The sequence below is a fragment of the Yarrowia lipolytica genome, chromosome 1F, assembly GCF_001761485.1.
Source record: "Yarrowia lipolytica chromosome 1F, complete sequence".
Classification (NCBI taxonomy): domain Eukaryota; kingdom Fungi; phylum Ascomycota; class Dipodascomycetes; order Dipodascales; genus Yarrowia; species Yarrowia lipolytica.
In genome coordinates, this window is record NC_090775.1 from 715,648 (window position 1) to 737,202 (window position 21,555).

General features: G+C 48.3%; 5 protein-coding genes across 5 annotated transcripts; 1 reads left to right on the plus strand and 4 right to left on the minus strand.

Annotated features, from left to right (window-relative positions):
• Positions 1-125: 125 nt before the first annotated feature.
• YALI1_F07181g (uncharacterized protein) lies at positions 126-2,516 on the minus strand (the record flags this gene model as incomplete). The annotated part of the gene is made up of 1 exon (XM_505001.3): positions 126-2,516. The coding sequence occupies one exon, from the start codon at positions 2,514-2,516 to the stop codon at positions 126-128; it is 2,391 nt and encodes a 796-aa protein (XP_505001.1).
• Positions 2,517-8,980: 6,464 nt separating this feature from the next.
• YALI1_F07246g (uncharacterized protein) lies at positions 8,981-12,364 on the plus strand (the record flags this gene model as incomplete). The annotated part of the gene is made up of 1 exon (XM_505002.3): positions 8,981-12,364. The coding sequence occupies one exon, from the start codon at positions 8,981-8,983 to the stop codon at positions 12,362-12,364; it is 3,384 nt and encodes a 1,127-aa protein (XP_505002.3).
• Positions 12,365-14,879: 2,515 nt separating this feature from the next.
• Positions 14,880-16,238, minus strand: YALI1_F07318g (uncharacterized protein; the record flags this gene model as incomplete). Its single annotated transcript, XM_505003.3, has 1 exon — positions 14,880-16,238. The coding sequence occupies one exon, from the start codon at positions 16,236-16,238 to the stop codon at positions 14,880-14,882; it is 1,359 nt and encodes a 452-aa protein (XP_505003.3).
• Positions 16,239-18,236: 1,998 nt separating this feature from the next.
• YALI1_F07344g (uncharacterized protein) lies at positions 18,237-19,110 on the minus strand (the record flags this gene model as incomplete). The annotated part of the gene is made up of 2 exons (XM_505004.3): positions 18,237-18,821; positions 19,051-19,110. 2 exons carry the CDS (start codon positions 19,108-19,110, stop codon positions 18,237-18,239), a joined length of 645 nt encoding a protein of 214 aa, XP_505004.1.
• Positions 19,111-20,326: 1,216 nt separating this feature from the next.
• On the minus strand, positions 20,327-21,536 carry YALI1_F07361g (uncharacterized protein; the record flags this gene model as incomplete). Its single annotated transcript, XM_068283265.1, has 2 exons — positions 20,327-20,473; positions 21,444-21,536. The coding sequence occupies 2 exons, from the start codon at positions 21,534-21,536 to the stop codon at positions 20,327-20,329; spliced, it is 240 nt and encodes a 79-aa protein (XP_068139366.1).
• Between the last annotated feature and the right edge of the window lie 19 nt (positions 21,537-21,555).

The following is a 21,555-nucleotide window of genomic DNA, read 5'->3' on the forward strand; positions in this document are numbered from 1 at the left end:
GAATGCCAATCCACTAGTCATTGTAGACTGCTCGATTTAGACAAGTCTGAACACGTCTACACAATCTCTCCTGCGCGCTCCAACCTCCGACACCCTCTCCAACTCGCTCCACTCATGTCAGCAGTCTAGATAGTGTACTTCAGGAAAGCCCGTCGCAAGGCACCCCGCTGACCCGCCTTTTGAGCTCCAATGAACGAATCCACTGTGACTCTAATGGCCCGATTGATATCTCCCTTGGCGACAAACTCAGACAAGCGCATTCGGGCAAACGCTTCCGAAAGACGAATGATGGACTCCAAGTGTCGGACGGTAATGGGGAAGGAGCCGGTCTGGAGCGACTCCCGTCTCATGTCGGCGTAAACACGGGCAATCTTGTCCTGGTCCACGTGATACAACTTGGGCCGAATCGACCGCGCATATCCAATGTACGCTCGGAGCAGATCCTGGTCAATAATGTCGTATCCGTCAATGTTGGTCATTTCCTCGGCGGCAGGAACCTGGGCGGTTCCAGCTTGAGGATGAGACCGGGTATGGGACGAGCAGACAAAGTCGGCCAGTAAGGCGTCCTGCTCGGCGTCAACCGTGTCTCTGACGACACAGAGAACGTCGAATCGCGAGAGAATGGGCTCGGTAAGATTCACATTCTGCGAAAAGGTCAACGAGGAGTTGTAGCGGCCCTCAATGGGGTTGGCGGCGGCAATCACCGCACATCGGGCCTTGAGAGAAGTGACAATACCGGCCTTGGAAATACTGATGGACTGCTGCTCCATGGCCTCGTGAATGGATGTTCGATCCGAGTCGTTCATCTTGTCAAACTCATCAATCAGGCATGTTCCTGTATCTGCCAACACCAGAGCTCCTCCTTCTAGAGTCCATTCCTGGGTAATGGGGTCTCTATGCACCGAGGCGGTCAGACCAACGGCTGAGGCTCCCTGGCCAGTGGAGAAGACGGACCGAAACGCCGTTTTTTCCACGTACTTGAGAATCTGCGACTTGGCCACACCGGGGTCTCCCAGAAGAAGAACGTTGATGTCTCCTCGAATCGAGTGTTTTCCATTCACGTCTTTGGCCACTCCTCCAAACAAGGAGCAGGCAATGGCGGTCTTTACGTCTCTGTGGCCGTAGATTGAGGGGGCAATGGACGAGATGATTCGGTTGACAATCTTCTTGTCGCGTGCCAGCTGTCGAATCGCGTCCATATCGTGGATGGCGTGCTGTTCCCGGGTCACCTTGACCGAGTTGGCCTCAATGACGGTGGCGAACACCGGAAACCCGTTCTTAGCGTTCAGACCGCCGTCGTACGAGTTTTTGTAAGTGCCAATCACCTCCACGTCCTCTCCGGGCTTGGCGGTGTCGATCAGATCCCACAGCAGAATCACCTCCTTGTGTCTGGGCAGTCGGCCGGGAGGCACCGAGCCGGGCGATTCCTGGAGAGTCATTTTCTGGAAGTTTCGATACAGCGTCTTTTCCGAGTTGACCGTGAACGGGCCCTTAGATTGGCAGTTGTGGCAGAAGGACAACTTAAGCTCCTGGTGCGACTCCTGAGCGTACGGACCCAGCACCGTCTTGCACTTGACACAGTCAAAGTTGACAAGCTTGAGCTGGGGGAACACACCAGTTCGTCTGGTGACGACTCCCGAGACCTTGACCAGATGGCCCATGTTGGTTTCTCGCAGATCCCGCAGCTTGGTCGACGAAGCATGGTCCGTCAACCGCACGTGGATCTCCGCGTGGATCATGGCATAGTCCGGGTACTGCAGCTCCACACAGTCCATGGCGACTCTGTCGAAAATGGGAAGCACCTCGGTGGGTGCAAAACACACAAACCACGCCAGAATGCCCTTGGCCTCCATCAGATGCACCAGAGACACCTCCAGCGACTCGGCGTTGTCCTGTCCCAGAACCCGGATGCGGCTTCCGTAGACCGACCGGCCCTTTTCGTCGGTGAAGGTGAGCAGAAACTGCCGAAATTGAGAGGCGATACCTCGATCGACCGCCGGAACCTGCACCCACTTGGCAATAGTGGGCGCCTTGATATCCGCCAGCTGTTCGAGAGACATTTCCTCGGTTAACGGATCGTCTTCCACCATCTCCTCGTATCTGTGACGTCGACGAAGAGACGTAGGGATCTCCGAGACGGAGTCGTCGTCCATGAAGGCGTCTCCAAGCGACTGGTTGCCTCGTCGGCCCCCCAGAGCTGCATCTCGTCGGTTCAGACGCTCGTCGATCCGTCTTCGGTCCGCCGCATCCATCTCGTCGTAGTCGCCCTCGTCATCGATCCCCACCCCATCGTACCTGTCGTTCTCGCCCTGTCGTCGGTAATCCGCCTCCATGTTGTCGCCAAACAGATCTTCGCCGGCCTCCTCCTCCGCCAGCTCGTCAATGTCGTCAATGTCCTCCTGGATCACCTCGTCGTTCTCGTTGAACCCCACCTCTTCCACGTCTCCAAACGGCGACGATGGCGGCATCACCGGCGACGACGGCAGATTGTCTTCGTGGCTTCGTTTCGGTGGCATTGTTGTTGTGGTGGTGAATGGTGTGATGAAAGATGTTGGTGGGTGTAGTGGTGATTTGCCCCAAGGGATAAACCTAAAAAATTAACGTGTTTAAACTTCACTTAGCTGTCCATTTTGGGCGACGTGACGCGACAAACAAGTACGCGCAAGAGAGCCGCCGGCGGGAGAAGACTCGGACAAGAAATAGTCACGTGATAGCTTCCTATGATTTGTTATGTAACCACATTCCACCCCCAGGACGTTTTTGGACGACGTTGGACGTCTTTGGTCCGCTTCTTTTTTCCACTTTTCCGGGTAGAATACATTGCATGGTTATTTTATACGATGTAGAGAAAAAAATATCAAAAATGTTGTGAAAATTGAAAATTGGAAAAAAAAGAAGAAAAAAGAAGGAAAAAAGAAGGAAAAAACCTCCTTAAGGAAACTGGCAAGTATCTTTATAAATTGAAAATTGAAAATCTGGAATTCCCCCATTTTTGTAAAGAAACCAGCAAATACTTTTATACCATTCGAATCAACAGAGATGGACAATGGTTGTGTTTTGGGGGAACAATGTCATACAACTATTGATACATTAAGGGTCGATAGTGCTGTCCAGAGAGAGGAAAGAGGAAAAAAGTCACGTGAGAGAGAAGAAAAATGGGTATTTGGTCATTGTTTTGTGATTGTGACAGGGTATAATCGTACATACTGTAGGACTAAGTAAAGTTGAAGCTTGGGTTTTGTAAAAAACGGGGAATACTGACAAATATGGCTTGCAAAATGGTAGCTTTTAGAAATTATCTCATCTTCTAGCCAATTGTTTCAGTATTATCGTCTTTTTATTTCTGTAGATTCTCGGAAATGTCATATCTTAACCCCCAGGTAACTTTTTTGTTTAAGTAATTTCCAAGTAAATGCTGCCTTAAGTTAAGAGATGGACTAAAAGTGGAATAAAACGCTCGACAGACTTCTAAAGTCGTCTGAAATGATTTGTGAAATTCCTGTGACTTTATAAATCAAGTGTTTGAAGTCCCTTATTGGTTTAAATACTTTTTTCAAGTGGGGCAGACTTCTGCTTCTGGTGGTGCACCAAACGACGGTCAAATATACTCTAGTTCAAAGTCTCTACAGAGGCAGTGTTCATATAGAGAGTTCTTATAGCTTCATTCTAGAACTGGAAAGAGTCCCGGAAGTTGTCTGTAGTACAGTTCAGTTTAGTAAATGACCGATTTGTCTCTGTGCAAGTCACTCCTATACTCATCTGCAATCTAACAGAATGTTGTGTCGGTGAAGTACTTATACCTTAGACTGAGTGCCAGTGACTCTGGTTAAAAGATTCTTGGTCACTTTGAAATGTATAAAAGCAGCTCTTGAGAGAATGGCTCCCCTCTGGACTCCGAACCAAGGACAATCTCACCCCTTCTCCACCCGGGACTTCAAAACATTGAAGAGAAATACTAGTAGAAAAGTTCGAATATGACTAAAACTTACATTCAACCCATTAAATCTTTCTCTACACTTTAGTAACTAGGCGAGTTCATCTCTCTGGTTACAGACAATTTGGTCCACAAGTGCATACGAGTTCTGGTCAAAGTTGGAATAGGCAATAGAGCATCCTGTTGCAGGCTCCCGAAGACCCGAAGGGTCTTCTCCTAACGGCGATTTCGAATCTGACTCCAATATTGGCTCCGACCCTGCTATCTACTGTATCTCCCATTACCATTCTCCAGCAAATCTCCGAGACCAATCCTCCATGGCTTCTCTGTTCAGATCAAGGTTGGCCACTAGTTCAAGTCGGGTTCACATTGGTCTGTAGATTGCTCACAGGAGTTCAGGTCCGTGTTCAAATCAAAAAAAATACTACCATCAGATAGCTGGAAATGAGACGGTTGCAATGTTTGTCTTCTCAAGACTCGATTTTGTCTAAATTGTGAGAAAAAGTTGGCATTTTTTCCATATACTCCATTAGTTCTAGCTCTTCAAGAGACTACCGCATTATCGCAAGAAATCCGAGATTCCCTCGGGCTATCTAATCTCGCTGGTCACGTGCAAATTAGTGGACCAGAGACACATGAGATGGGATCGGAATTGCCCGGCTACACAACTGCTCTATGAATCTATAGACCAATTTGAACCGGTTCTATGAATCTACAAACCGATCTGAATCTGAGCTGATCCTATGGACAGTGTATTGACTAATTTGAACCCGGACCTGAACTCCTAGAACCTCTGACTTCCACGGTCTCCAAACCATTCCAAACCAAATCCGTATTAATCCACGCTGGTTCAGAGACCAGGATATTGACTCAACCCCCTCAATACCATTGTATCGTAGCTCATACGATTAGATCCATGACGTCATTTCAGGGAGTTAGTCCATCCAGCGCCCAGAAGTCCTACAAATAGCCACCATCATCCGAAGCCTCCCCAAATCCAAGCCTCCCCGAATCCATTGGTCTTCTATTTTTGGTCATCGACACCGACAGGTACAGTAAATCCCTCTATCACATGCTTATCAAGCTCCACCTCGGTAGCTATTTATTTCTTCTGCCATTTTTGGAAGTCTCTAGTCTCATCTGGTCTGTTTCTTTTCGTTTCTTTTTTGGTCCCTTGAGCTGCTATTTCAATATGCGTAATAATAGTTTGGTGCTTGTAGTAAATCGGGTAAATCGGGTAAATCGGGTAAATCGGGTTATAATCGAGTTATAATCGGGTTATTATCTTGACCATTGTAGTAATTTGTCCTACTTTCATCATCCCGTTAATGGGGTCTTTTAGTAATTATTTTAAAATGTTTATAGTAAATTATTGATTATTTTAATATCTCCCTTGTAAAATACAGTATGTAAAAGTATGATCATTTTTATGTCTATAATGAATTACATGATCATTATTAGAACAAATCCAGTCCAAGGACCACCCAAGAAAAAGGGACCACATCGTCTACCAATCAGACTCTTGTCCTATTTCCCTCTTTCTGTGTCATAAATAACCACGTGATCCGGTATTTATTAATTGTATAATTATCAGACTGAGTCAGGGATCGAACCTGCGACTCTGAAGTGGCCAGTCCAATTAACGTTTGTGACGTCAGCGCTAGTTGCGGACATTAATGTTAATCGCTCACCCAACCGAGTCTATGCGTCTGCGTGCATGTGCATGCATGTGCATGGCGCTCGTCTGCACCAAAGCCAGTGTCTGGAAACGGTTGCCAGTGAGACTTATTGGGTCGTTCATGTGTGTGTGAAACAGCGCGGCCTTGACTGTTGCGATGTGAGTTTATTGGCGGAAAGGGAAAACCCAATAAAAAAACGAGAAAAAAGAAAACAATTTGGGAAAATGGAGAAATGGAGAAAATGGGAAAATGAAAATACCAATGAGCATACAAGACCATGGCGGGGAATTTTATGAAAAAATCAACCTTCTGGGACGATATCTGCCCAAGCAATGGTCGCCCGAGTTGGTCTGGGGGAGCAAAACAAAAACAAAAAAAGCACGTAATACATAAATAGACACAGCAAACAGAGGAGCCAAAAAAGAGGAGAGCAAGTCCAGAAATAGATGGACAGATGGGCGGCAAAAGAAAGTGCAAAAGAAGGTGTGGGGAAAAGAAAAGAAATGGGAGCAGGCATCCGTGGAGACATTCAGGAGTGTGTATTCAGAGTACAGTACCTACGAGTATCATACTTTCTATATTCAGGAGTTGGTTCGCAGGCGGAAAAGGTTGAAAAAGGGGAAAAAATAGAAAAAAGTCGAAAAAGTCCGTTCATTGACTCAAAGTCCGTTCATTGACTCAAAATCCGCTCATTGACTCAAATGAAATAATCACTTACCCTCTCCGCTCTTCACAACCCCTGTTTCACTCCTAATTGAACCATCTGACAAGACAAACTATCTGGCCATGTTGATGATTGAAACATGATTGAGAAGTTGGCCTTACCAGGCTCCAGAGGCAATTCTGGAGGGAAGGTTGGTTTCCTAACCTGACCGACTGACTGATTGGGCAGGGTCTGGAGTCCGTGACAGTCCATGACAGTCCATGACAGTCCGTAAGACTCGGTAAGACTCTGAAAGATTCAGTAAGACTCCGTGAGACTATCAAAGGCCAGAAAAAGTCCAGAAAAAGTCCAGAAAAGTCCAGAAAGTCGACACCTACATTACTCAGCTGTTGTATCCCGCCCTCTCCTCCACGGCTGATGCCTGACAGACGCAGAGATAGGGATTTGCATTGTGATGAAAATCCGTGCGGCTGGCGCGGCGAGTTAGAGAGCGGGTCGGAGACCACTCGCACCTGTTGCCGGTCTGCTCATGTTCCGTTTGCGCGGTTTCCTGGCTCTCCTTTTGGTTCTTGATTCGGTTATCCTCCACCTGGCTGGTCTGTTGCTCCCTCATCATTGCTCTGACGGCGGACACTTGCTATCAATGAAGTGTGAGGCTTCAATATTGAACCTTGCGGCTGGCAATCGACACAGTAAACAGAGGAGGTGGAGGAGACGAGACGACGAGGTCATCTCATTCTGGTTGAGGAACTGGAGGAGACATTCAGAGCGAGTAGATGAGATAAACTGATTCAACTGATTCAACTTATTGAACCGACTAAACCCGATTGAACTATCTGACGGTTGTCGTCGCCATTGTTCGTCGCCCATCACCGCCCGCCATTGTCTCCACTATAGTGTGCATCTGGCCATTGTTTTATTTTTAATATGCGCTAATAAACGACTAGTTGTAATTGTCAACACGTGCTGACAACGTCAAAAGCGTCGATGGGTGGATACCACGTCTGTCAAGCGGCCGTCATCTGTCAGGGACTATTTTACTTGTAAGGGTTTTCAGGGGCGAAACCGGACTGTCTGTGATTTTCTGTTAAACATGATTTTTAAACAAATAAAATAAAATAAAATAAAATACTTGTACAAGTACGATGGTTGTTTATTTAAAAAGTTATTATAATCTTATTCTAAAAATGCAGTAAATTACAGCCACTTGATGTTTCGGTATTATAATACCAATGAGTGGGTAGAATGAGCGCGAATGGAATAGTTATTTTGTAAAAGAGATGGAAATTTCTTTATTCCAGTTCTTCCTTTTTTCCTGCTCTTCCCATTCTTATAATTTTCTGGTTTTCCACAAATTGAAAGAAAAAAAGGGGGAAAAAAAAGAGAAAAAGAAAAAGAAAAAGAAAAAAAAAGGGAAAAAAGGGGGAAAAACCTCCCCCACTCACTCCCCAAAGATCTCCCAAAATACATCTAAAACTCACTCCAAAAAACACCTACGTGTATCATTCCCACTCCAACGTCGTACCCCAAAATTCGATTTGTTTCCATTTCTGCAACCCTATTTTTATTCCAAAAACTAAGGTAGCAGTACGATTCTCGGCTAAGTGAGACAAAAGAACCTACAAGGCTCCACAACACAACAAGAGGCCGGAACAGCAACCGCAACGTTCGAGAAGGGCGACATATGAGCGTCTGGCGGTGTTGAGATTTGTCTAAAGAGGATTGAGAAAGGTGGTTTGGGGTTGTTGTCTGTTTTTTTTGGTGTTGTCTGTTTTGTTTGGTGTTGTCTGATTCGTGTGATGGATTTTTAATTTTTTTTTTATTTTTTATTTATTTAATTATTTATTTAATTATTTTAGCTTCCTCCCCTGTTGTTTACACTTGCACGGTATTTGGGCGGTATTTGGGATATTTGGGGGTATCTGGGCAATATTTGGACCACGAAAAAAAAAAGTTACATCGTTTTCAATGGCACATTCCAGTGTTAGAAAGTCGGTTGACAGTCGGTGACAGTGGCTGGCTCTCGACGACATCTCCGCTGCTTCCTGTACACAGTTAATTATAGTACCAGCCCCCGTACAGACAGGATGCGAAGCGGTCAACGTCATTGCGGTATTATATGGACAAGTGAGATAGTGGAGGAGTAAGATAGGTGAGATATTACGGCGACGGAGGCGCTTTGAAGCGAGGTTTTTCAGTTTTTTGGAAGTCAAATCCCGAACGACCGTGACAAGCGGGCCCCACACCGTCCCCCGCCCCTCCGGCTGCGCGCTCATGCCCTGATCTCCACGGCAAGGCATGTTGGCCAGAGCTAGTTCCTACGATACTGTAATCGGGGGGTAATCTGGTGCAAGTTTGCTTTTTTGTTTTGGCCAAATTGGATAAGGTTTACCAACAAGGTTTGGTCAAAATTAGCTCGCGCTGCAGCTGGCACAAATACACTGCAGTTCGGTGCATGTTTGAAACCCACACAACTATTTTCCTCGAGTGAATATCTACGGCTCTTTTCCTCCATCCCGTGTGGAGTGACAACATAGCGATACACGGAGCCCCAGACCACATCAACATCACCGTCACCCTTCTTTCCTCGCATCTCTCGCATACAGACACAGAAACAGACACAGACCCAGACAGATTATCAAACACAAACACACCATCTCCCACATTCCCCATTTCACTCCACTCAACTCCACATTACCTGCCATGCTGTTCAAAACCAAACCGAAAGTGGTGACACAAGCACAAACACCACCGCCGCAACCGCAACCGCCACAGACCCTCGACCTGAGCCTCAGCCTGGAGCCGTCGCTATCGGAAAAAATGTACCATATTCTCAACCAGGGACCTCTGGGTCTGGTGTCTCTTGACAACCTGGACGACGACGACGACCGCTGCAGCGTCGACATGATGGCCATTTTGGAGGAGGGCCCGCGGCGGAGCGAGGACTCGGTCGACCGTTTCCGCACCCCCCGATCTTCTCTTTGGAGCGAGTCCGACAGTGTCACCAGCGACGCCCACGACACCCACGACACCAGTGACACCAACGACACCCGCGACGCCAACGACATGGCCAGCGGCGCCAACGGTATGGCCAAAATCACATCCACCACATCCACCACATCCACATCAACTGCATCCACCGACGAGCTGGACCCCTCTCTGTCGTCCTCCGTCACCCCAGCCACCTCCAACAGCAGCAGTGGCTCCGTTCTACAGCCCATAGGAGAGGACAAGATGGGAGAGGAAGGAGAAGCAGAAGCAGAAGCAGAAGCAGAAGCAGAAGCAGAAGGAAACACAAGCATCAGCACCATCGACGCTACGGACGCCGACAATACCGCTGACACACACAATGTGCTTATCACGCTGACCACGTCCCAGGACTCAGACTCCTCGGTCTCCTCCTCGGTCTCCTCCTCTGGAGATATCACACAGGCAACGTCATCGTCCTCTCTGACTCCGTCGCCTCCGTTATCGCCCACCAACAAGTCCTTGTCGTCGCCAAATTTGGCGAACCACTCTGTACGCGCAGAGACTCGTTCGGCGTCATCCAGCGGTCTTCTTGAGTCGCCACTGCCACAGCCGCCTCGAGCGCTCGCGTCTGCGCTCTATGTGTCTCAGAACCCCAACGCCAAGTCCCGTTCACCAGCCGGCTCGCGTTCTGCGTCGCCACACAAACCGGGCCACCGACGTCATCCCTCCGATGGCTCAGAGGTTCCTTCCACGACAAACACCATGTCGTTTAAGAGTCTCTCGCTCAAGAGTGACTCGTCGGACTCGGACAGCCACTCCATCCGGTCCATGCGTTCGTTCCGCTCGTCGTTCCGCTCCTTTTCGCACGAGTCGCTGTTTGCGCTCAAGAAGCGGGATGCAGTGGCCTTGTCAAGCACATCATCACCGTTGACGCCCATTTTTTCCAACGCTTCCACCAACTCTCCGAATCACGACATCAAGGCGTTGGAGAGTGCCCTCAGCAAGTTCAACGGCAAGCAGGGCACTCCAAAGGCCAACATTCTACGTATTGAGCTTCTGACGCTGCTTCGCAAGGAGACTCCAATTGGAGCTTTACCTTCTGATTCCGTTGCCATCTTTTCCAAATGGTGGAAGGCGATTCTCGAAGCTCTGCACAATCGGCCATCCTCCCACGACAAGATTGCATACATGGAGGCCATCTCCAAGCTCATGGACCGGCCCGAGTGGAAGGAGCACAACTCGTCCGTGTTCTGCTCCCTCGTCTACCAGACGGTGAGATATTGTTCGGAGAAGCTGTCCTTGAAGTCGGTACCCATTCCCCTCGCCGCCTTTAGTGGAAAGACGTTTGCCTATGCCTTCTTCCACTGTCCAGGAGTGGCCCACCAGCTTCTGGCGCATCTTCAGGTCCCAGCTGCAGACCTGGAACGCATCGGACCCATCTGCGACTCTCCGGTGCTCCGTCCGCCTGTGGACGGCAAGCCCCAGATTCCTCTGGGTCCCTGGATCCGCCGTTGGGCTTCGTCTGTCTCTGACACCTTTTATTCGTTCTTGAAACACTACTATTGTATTGGTGGTGGTATGGAGGCCGACGGAGAGCTGCCTCCCGGATGGATCCACGTCCACGGGTTCATTCTGGGCTCTCTGGACGCCGTGGTGAGACCGCGGAAGCCACCTGCGCCCCCATCGCTCACCCCGTGCATCCCCAAGCCCCGGAAGATTCACAAACTGAAGCTTCTGGGTGCTCTGCGAGAGCTCAAGAAGTCATGCCACGCCGAGTTCTTTGCCCATGTGCTCGCGCCGGCAATTGAAGACATTCTCAAGTCCGTGTCGCTCAAAACGGTCGTCTACGACGTGGAGCAGTGCACTGCGCTGGCCGACCTGGCCGAGGAGATGCTGACGATGCTAGAGTCACCTCTACGGTCGCTGGACGCCGCCTTCTGGCTCAATGTCGTGGGCATCATGTTGCGATCCGAATCGCACTACACCACATTGCGAGCCTTGGCCTTTTTGCACAACACATTCCCCCACAATGATCCAGGTGCGTCGTCGATGTATGCGGATTTCATTTTGGAGCCGGATACGCTGAAAAAGTACTTTTGCCACTGGCACCCACTGATTCGGGCAGCATACATGCGGGTTGTGTGCTACCGGGTGCTTCCCAAGGCGCCCCAGAAGATGAACCACTCTCTGGTGACTGTGTACACGCGGCTCATCACGTACATGGAGTACTGCCGAGTGAAGGAGACGCCCTTGCCCGTGACCGACGCATGTTCGCGGCTGCGGATTGTGTCACGTGACTTTGAGGCTTCGAACGTGGATCTGGTGGTTCAAAATCTGCAGAATCTCGATTTTGTGGATATTGGTGTGAGGGGCCGAGGGTTTGAAGGGCGGCTGATGGAGCCTGGAACTCCCCCTAGAAGTTCGGGCGGCTCATCTGAGGTTCTGACCCCCACGGGTGCTCTCACGCCCTCTGGAAGCGGTGCCATGACTCCTGGCGGGTCTACCACCTCTCCCTTGGCCTCTCGAACTTCTCCCAGTGTTACTCCGCGATACTTTGAGGACTCGCCGCCTCGAGTGTCGGCGTTTGATGTGGAGGACGATCTGTTTGAGGGTGTGGAAAAGACCACCGTCAAAAAGTGGGGTTTTCTGCGCAAGGAGGTGTATGCTCATGACGAGCATGTCGATACTGGAGCCCATTCTGTGTCCCAGTCGTCGCCCAACGGCATTTCTTCTCAGTACAAGTTTGTAATGGAGTCCACATCTAGGTCCAAGACCCCTCCGGGCTCTGAGAACTTTGCCAATGAGGAGCCGTCGGTCGCGTATCCTCGGCTGCCGTTTGATCTGAAGGACAAGACCAAGGACTCGCAGTCGACTCTGGATTCCGCCACCACTGCCACCACGTCCAACACGTCTGTGGACGACGATGCGTTCCGAGTGCCTCTTGATCTCGACGAGTTTAAGGATCTGACTGAGTATGTCAAGTACTGGAAGTATGCCGGCAGGTCGTTGAACGAGTGGGACGGCGTGGTGAGAGAGTATGAGACGTTTGTGACGCAACATGGAGGAGCAGGAGTACCCCATATGGTGGGAGATATGGGCAGATGTGCGCCATTATAGGGTCTGGGCGCTGAAGAGCCGCTTCAGAGCAAACTGTCGCCGTGCGATCACCGGGGTGATTGGGTTGCAGTCTCTCCGTTCCGCAGCTGGGCAGCGCCCGTTGTGGCCCGTTGTAAATTATTTATTGCATTGTTAACATGACCAGTGTGTCGTAAGGTGGATTTGTAGGTGGGTTGGATTCTGTAAATGAGCTCGAAAGCTTCAGATATAGCTTTGGATAGCTTCAGATATAGCTTCAGATGCAGCTTCAAAGTGACTTATAGCCTCACAGTGACTTTGTGGACATTCTTGGTGATGTTAGTGACTAGAAATTGACAGAAAAGTTGGACATTCAATAGACATAGATGGGTTGTAGTGTCGTCACTTGCGAGACCACTTTCATGGTACAGCTCACGTCTCTACGGCGTCTCTACCGCCCCTTTTAGCTGTGTTTGCTTACAGAGTGAACATTGCACTGCACACTTCATCTGAGTTCTTGGAAGAGTCCAAATGAGCCCAGGTTTTTCACTGTTGCTTATTAAGCATTCTGTGGTCATATTTTTCAACTGCTTTCAATTGTATTGGGTCACGTGACTTCTGTTGAGAGGCTATGATGATGTGGAGGTTGGTTCGGCGAAAAAAGTGTAGGGGCAAGTCAATATGAAAGGTAACGAAAAACGGAAACGTTGAGTAAGTTTGGGGAGCTCTGTTTAGTATCTATTTCAAGTTCAGGTGTGTGTATTACTTCTTCTCGCATCTATCGGTTGTCAGTTTCCGGTCCGGAGAATGAGAACCCGTTCTAGACTGCGACGAGTGGGCAGAAAAAGTGCACACGGGAAACCCACTATTCACTGGTAGGATCGAAATCAGTATATTGGTTACGGGAACGTTCAATAGAGGCTTCAGTTGGACTCTATGGTAGGTCTTTTCACAAAATGACCATCTTTTATAACAAAACCCAAGTAATATTGGGAGTCCTGTACATACGGGAGAATTTGGGAAGTTATCGAAATTATTGTATGTTATGGGAACATTTTTGTTACATAATTGTATTCAACTAAATAAATATATCAGATTTGTATTTTTTTATTCCCATTGTATCCCCATAGCACTGTTTTTGGATCCCAGATGAGTTATGTGGTCAAGTAATTCCCAAGTAATCTAGTAGGTGAGTTAAGATGACTAGCACGATCAATATACCGCAGAATACCAATGCAATGCTGTCAACTGGAACGCTGTCGACTGGAAAGCTGTCAACTGGAAAGCTGTCAACTTGCTCGTCACACTCATCAACTTTTTATTCCAATACCTGTCTCCCACAAAAAGCTGTGTCGGTGCTGTGTGGATCTTCTGCGATCTACAACCGGCTGGTGGAGTAGAGTGGCGATGTCAATTCCACTCCACCAGCGACATTTTGTCCTCTGAAACATTGAATGAAGCTCTTTCTGCGGATCACGTTGGTCAGAAAATGGATATTATCGCTGACGGACTTTTGTCTCCAATTCTGTCAGAGATGTCGATGCACTACTTCTTGTCAAAATATTGACAGAAAGACAGCGGGAAAAGGGTACATAGGTTAAACCAACTATTTTAAACCGATCTGGGGTCTCCTTTTGTTCACGTGATCTTTTTTGCTTGCAATAGACACTCCCCTCCCCCCTGGTCACCCAGCTCCGGATGAATCTGACATCCAGAGACCGGTACCTACGTTTATAATCACCAGGCACTTCGATTCGCCCGTCTTAATCACTGTATCTATCACTCAGACGGGGTATTTTATCCAGTATTAGTCGCATGACCTGAATTGGTGGCTGTGCCATACCTCTCTGTGGTTTAGTTGATAGTTTAGTTAGGAATAGTTAGTTTTAAATACCCATTGAGGTTTACATTATCCGTGTTCAATTGTTTGGTTGACTTTTAGTTTAGATACTCTGAAGGTTTTCCTGAAAGCTGGACTCATCGCTCCACTCCGTGGGGAATGAGCGTAGAGCCATGGGAAAAGATCTCAAACGATGACCAAGTCATTCCAATCACACTTTGTCAATTATCAGTCTTATTTCGTCATTTATTTCCTTCGTAGAGCTAACATTGGCGAAAAATCCTCTTGCAGAGATATTTGTGCTACTGCCATCAATATCCATGACATAGAGAAACAGACTTGAAATTTGGATTCCTCGCTGCCAGTTTACTCACACCACGATCTTTTGAGTCAGTTTGGGTCAATAATCATTCCAACTGGAGCTGGAGCTGGTTAGTGACTGGGTCTATCTTGGTGGGATATATACCCCCCCCCCCAGGTAAGAGGTTCCTCTGTCGGGTACAACTGATACTACTAGTATCTATTCACTGTATGTCAATTCAATGCATATATATCTATACACCCTCCTCAATTACACCTGTTTGAACTTGGACCTGTTGAAGTTCCTAGGAGAGATTACCGTCTGTTAGTACCAAGAAAGTCAACTTGTGACTGTGCAAACTGCTCCACCAGGTCGCTTGGTTCATTCAGCACTCCATGCCACCTGATTCTCCCTCATTACTTGGACTTCAATCTGCCCTCAAATCCCGCCCGCTTCCCCGACGACGGCTTCTTGACGGGCTTCACCTTTTTGCCCTTGATCTTCTTGGAATCCCGTCGGGCCTGCAGGTTCTCCGTTCGCTTCTTGTCCTTGGTTCGCTTATGCTTGTCGACGGTGTATCGGCGGTCGTTCCACTCGCGCTCGGACTTGCGTTTCTGCTGCTGCTGGCGCTTGAAGGCCTTGGTCAGCAACTTTTCGTTATCCCGCACCTTTTCGCCCTTGGCGTGCTGCATGGCTCGGTTCCAGAGCGTGGCGTTTTCGACCGACTTTTTCTTGTCGAGATCCATCTCCTGCAGCTTGGCCCGCTTGGCCTTAACGTGATTGAGCTGGCCCAGCAGGTCTCGTTTGGTGCCTTGTTTCTTGGAAGTCAGGTTCTTGAGATCAGACGAGAACTCGCCAGTCTCGAAATGGAGCTGAGAGTAGAGCAGATTGGGCTCTGAGTCGGACTGATCGGCCTCTTCATCATCGTCCTCCTCACCCTCATCCTCACCGTCGTTGGTCTGGTTTCTTCTCTCCTCCCTCTCAAGCTTTTTTTTCTCCTTGCGGGCCTCCTTGGCCTTCTGACGGGCAGCGAGAATCTCGGCTCGGCTCTGGGGCGCCTTTTTGGGATCTGTGCCGGGCGCTTTTCGGTCGGCCCGGAGATTCTGGATCCGGCTGTTGAGTTTTTCTCGCAGAGCGGCCAATCTGGCCTCCTTGGCGGCAGCTTCGGCAGCATCATCTTCACCCTTGGTCTCCTTCTCAGTCTCCTCAGTCACAGACTCAGCGACAAGATCAGCAAAAGGAGCTGCTTCGATACTATCATCTTCAGACTCCTTTCCGTTGACTTTGGCGTTGGTAGTCTCCTTCTTGTTGCTACTGCTGGTGTTCCTGTTGGCGGCCTTGACATCCGTCTCCTTGGTGCTGACATTGGAGGTAGTCTTTGAGCCTCCCTTGGAGTTGACCTGGGGCTTGTTGTTGTCGCCCTTCACCTCCTTCTTGCCGCCCTTCTTGCCGCCCTTCTTGCCTTTGGGCTCCTCAACCATCCCCTCCACCGTATTGAACTGCTCCATCTTCTCCTTGATGCTCTCCTTGGTGGGAATCACAGCCTTGCCCTTGAGCTCGTTCTTGGCATCCTGGACATCCTTGGCCTGTGAAGCCACCTGGTTGCCAGGATCCAACTTGGCCCGCTTGGCCTTGCGCTTCTCCTCCTTGGACTGCTTTTTCTTTCTCCACTGGTCGTCGCCGTCGCCGGCATCCTCATAATACTTGGACGGAATCAGCGACAGAAGCCCGTCAAACGCGCTCGTGTGTGTTCGTAATCGTTCTTCTAGAGACATGGCGAAATCGAGGTGGTGACAAAATCAATTTTTCACACCCAAACTGTACTTGAAAAATATATCACCTTGCAGCTAAGAAATCTTTTAAACTTTCCTATCAAACTTAAATCGATGGGAGGTTCGACTGAGCAGAATACGTTCGACCTATTACTGATATAATGAACAAGTGAGGCAACTATCAGGGGCATCGACCGAATGGTGCGTGTCACGTGACGTCCCCGACCCTGGAGGTTTTGTCGTCCTAGTCTGGGAAACCCTAGCCCTACACTATTCCCACAAGTAGCACTTATCACCTCGTTAGGTACTCTAAATGGACGCCCCATAGAGACGAGAATGAGAACGAGAATGTGGATTAGTCAGCTGCAGATAGGAGAGGGAGAGGCAGAGGGGGCTTGAGAGTGAATATATGTTACTTGTACTACTGTAGGTGAATGAGGGTGGTGATCACGTGATCGATATTTCTACGACAAGGCACGTGACATCCCTTTACAAATACATATGATCTTCGATGTATCTCATTCGACTATCCAGGTATACTCTTTTCCAACATCTTACGCTGACTTTGATACCGCTTAATCACGTGTTCAACACGCGTCATCTGGGTGACTTTGTTCGTATCTCGATGGATATACAAGATTTTGGCCTGAAAAGAAAACGAGAAGACTTCTGCGATCTAGACAATCATTTTGGTACCGTATTTTCTGTAATTATCAATCTTTTTGCTTGAACAGGACCAAAAATACTCTTGTCGTCAAGTCACATATTAGATGTACATACTGTAGCTGTGAGCTTCGATACAACAGCACCTTGAGACGTTCAGAAGAGGAGGGAGAAATAAGCCAAAATCGCTGAAAAAAAGGCACAACATCCCAGTGAATATCGACTATTTATCTGTATTTATAAAACTTCACGTGACAGCAAAACTACATAATACAAGTGTACTACAAGTACAAGTATTGTACCATTCTTACTCATACCATAAATAACTACAAGTAGACCCATATTATATCATGTGACTCACCCTCTTCTCTCCCCTCAGCCCACTCATAATCTATCCCTTCTATCCCACTAAAAATCAGCCTAAAAATGATTACTCATCTTCATTCCGCAAGGGAACACGTGGTTCTGCAGCAACCATGTAGGCAATACGACTGGAATAGCCGAACGACAGCAAGTGCAACTCCGAGATCACGTGATTGGAGCGGACGATGGCAGGACCATGCACGGTCACGCCACCAGCCAAATGTCACGTGGTCTTCCGGTCCGTACAGCCTCTCCAAGTCTCTCACCAAATCTCTCATATTGTACATGTTTTATGGATGGTCTGATACTGCAAAGTTACGATAGAGCCAATTGGGGGTCTCAACAAACGGCCAGAACTCGCGCCACAAAAGAGATAACGACTCGGACTCTTGGGATTCGGAATAAACAGGAAAAATTAACCCTAGTCTCTACTACTAAAATAGGCAGTATCTCCCTTCAAAGTGCTGCAAAAGTGCTACTTTTCATCTGCATACATTGACATAAAACTCCACCCAAAATATAAAATAAATAAATGCAGGCACTCTTAAAAAAACAGCCCAAAACAACATAAAAACAGGACAAAAACCAGGCACCAATATCAATCAGCCGCCCTCAATCAGTCGCCATAAGACATGCTCCTACACAACGTGACATGATGTCACGTGGTGTGACACCGCCGCCGAAATGTACTATATCACATTTATCCATCCCCGTACCTGCTACTCATTTTGGTCACAAAGACTACAACTACACAGCAATTGCGCCAGTAGTGTGTTACTGGTATCGTACAGTTAAGATCAATGGGCCTACAATTACTACATTCAATATGGACACATGTACTCACAACACGTGTCCATGTGGATTCTCTCTCTGATATACATTCACGGAGTCGCTACGCTCGTGGTTCATTATGGGTCCACTGCGGTCGGCGGCTTGGTGGTTGGCGCTCCTTCACGATGCACGGTATCTATTTTCTTAAAAGTCAGCATCATCCTCATCGGGAAGAGGCATGGCGTTGGCCTCCTCGAGATCCTTCTGCATGGCCTGCATGACCTCGGGGTCGATGGCGGTCTCGGCGGGTCGCAGGGCGGGGGTGGCGACAAACTCCAGAGAGGGGTTTCCGGCGAGCTTTCGAGCCAGCCACAGGAAGGGCTTCTCAAAGTTGTAGTTGGACTTGGCGGAAATGTCGTAGTACTGGAGGTTCTTCTTTCGGTGGAAGGTGATGGTCTTGGCCTTGACCTTTCGCTCCTTGACGTCGACCTTGTTTCCGCACAGGACGATGGGGATGTTCTCGCACACTCGAACGAGATCTCGGTGCCAGTTGGGCACGTTCTTGTATGTGATTCGGGAGGTGACGTCGAACATGATGATTCCGCACTGGCCGTTGATGTAGTAGCCGTCTCGGAGACCTCCGAACTTCTCCTGTCCAGCGGTATCCCACACGTCGAATCGGATGTTTCCGCAGTCGGTGGCGAAGTTGAGGGGGTGCACCTCCACTCCGAGGGTGGCGTTGTATCGGTTCACGAACTCACCGGTCTCGTGTCGCTTAACGAAGGTGGTCTGTGTTAGTCAAAAGAAGTGGAAAAAAAACAAAAAAAACAAGAACCAAAATGTGTTCAACTGACACCTGGCATCAGGGCGGCGATGGACATCAGTCGTCTTGTGAGGAGTGTGCTTCAATCGGCGTGTACACCCATCCAAAGTCTCCCTCACAACCTCGCCAAAGTCGGCCCCACCACTTGGCCGGAGCGTCTCCCGATTGCTCCTCGATCTCGCCTTCACAACTCACCTTTCCGGTTCCACCGTCTCCGACAAGCACAAGCTTGAAAGCAGCAACTTCCTGGGACATTGTCGTTTGTTGTTTGGTTGTAAAAAAAAGGGCGGGTTTGTTTTTTCAAAAAGCACTACCAAAAGTGATGCCAACAAATAGGAGAAGAAGAGGAGAAGAGAAGTCAAGAGGGAACCTTCCAGCCCAAGGTTTTGTGTTTTGGTGCAAAAGGAAAATTTTGGAAAAGTCAAAATGCCGACATGAGGCTGTAAACACGCTGTACAGAACACCAGAGAGCTGGTTGAGGGGTCCGCGGAGCACGTATTTGACCGGAAAAAAGACGAAATCCGCTTACTAATTGGACCAGAAACCGATCCACCACTTCAAAACCGAAATTAGCACCCGTTTAGACGCCCCCACACACCCCCAACAAGTCCTTCTACACCCTTCTCACCACGCTTGACAAAGACAAAATAAGGTTTGGCGGCGTTGGAGACGTTGCCTAGCGTTGCCCGAGTAACGCGGACCACCAGGGACATCCAAACATTGCCAGCGCGAGCGAGGCATCTGTTTCAATTGGTCACGTGACGGTGGATTGAGTGGGCGGAAGGCAGTTCTGCGAGACACACTCATAATCTGTAATTTGGTTTTGGGCTGCTGGTGTGTTAAATTGCGTGACAAAAGTCTGAGGATGCTGTTAACAGTGTCGTTGGACAAGCGGGTGGTCCAGACACCAGAGAAGACGTCAATGGGGCCAAATTGAAGCTGGAAAATGGTTGTATCGGTGAAGCCGGACACGGGCAGTATAATGCACTTTTCAGAATTCCGGTCGGCAGGTTTGTCGAGCAGATATGCTCCCCATAAGCTGTGTCCATTCGACTTAGGACGGGATTCTGAGAGTTGATACTTGGAACTTGAATACGTACAGTAGCTACGAGTTACGAGTATACGAATTCACCTTTGCGCTGTTGCACATTTTTCTGACGTCGCTGAGCATTGTGAACGTTGGTGGATGTTCAGTGACGTCATGATCTAGAACCATCCATAGGTTTCTGGTCTGAGATTAGGTAATCGTCGAGGGGGATCTACATCAATGGAGGAGTTGGTTGAGAGCGGTTTAGGTGACTGATATGTTTGAATCACGGTGGTTAGGGGTTTGTTAGGGGTTTATTGGGGGTTTATTGGGGGTTTGATTTTCCCCTATTTTTCAAAAGTATTTGAATAGATATGGGAAATTATGGATAATTCTCTAGAATGAAGATCTAGTCAGGATGGGTAATCAAGGATGTTTACTTGATCACATGGAAACATAGAAACACAGGAGCAGGTCATCCTTGAGCTTGTAGTAGAGCTCGGACCAGCACGAGTAGAAGGGCGGATTGAACAGGTCCTTGGTCAATGGCTGATAGTTGTTAATACAGGCTCGCAGGGCGTGAGAAGAAGACTCGCGCAAGAAAGCAATCGAGAGACATCGCATCCACTCCTATCAATCCACCTTGATCGAGCATTTCCCAATGTCCCACACGGTCTTCAAGTGCTGTTGGTTCACAGGCAGCTTTCATGTGTTTCAGGTCTTTACAGACATCATTTCCTATTCATCTGAGAAACAGAGGGCAGCCAACGGGACATTCATAGAAGATGAGGAAGGGGAGAGTGGCTAGGATCGTACAACCGAGGTTGATAAATGTATCCACAGGCTTGTGAACCCAGAGAATGCCCAATTCAAGGAGTACTGGAGATTCTACGTAAGACGTTTTGTAGTGGAAGATCCGGGAATATGTGATAATTAACGGCACCTGAGACGAGAGAAATAAGTCAGGGAAAGAACTGAGGCAGTGGAAACGCTCTGATCAAGTGACCGCCACGATCCAGAGACTCCGCAAGGAGTTCAAGACTTCCTTTCTGAACAGAACATACTATACCACAAGACAGACTACAACAGTCAAGACAAACCTCAAATCTGACCACTGGAGTGTTAAATGTTCATTGTGTTCAGTTATATCATTATATGGGCCTCAAGGCGTCGATATTCTGCATCTTGATGGAGTATGTCTTGTTATTGTGGACATAGCTTCCATAAGGTCCAAATACTGATGATATAGAGGAGGTAGGGACGAGAGTGTATGGAGATAATTAGTCGGGGGAGGGGACTACTTGAGATGACTTTTGCGGTAAAGGGACGAACGCGTGTGATGAGAATTTGTTATCTGATATGAGTCTAGTCGAACCAACTTGTGTATATCAACTTCTACCTGGAATGACAACTAAAATGTCCCATGCAAACGGATACACAGAGACTACCGCCATGAGATCTTTCCTCATGAGCCGGAATCACTTGATCTACGTAGTAAATGGAATCATGCATTATTAATAAATAAGCCAGATGTAGCAGTTCTGAAAAGTCTAGCAGTCACTGGGGATGGGCTGACAAAGATCCGAGGGTTCAGAGTCGTAGACAACTGTTCTGGAGCTTTACATCCTAGAGAGTGGTACTCACATTGTCGCATCAGCACACCATTCGCACCG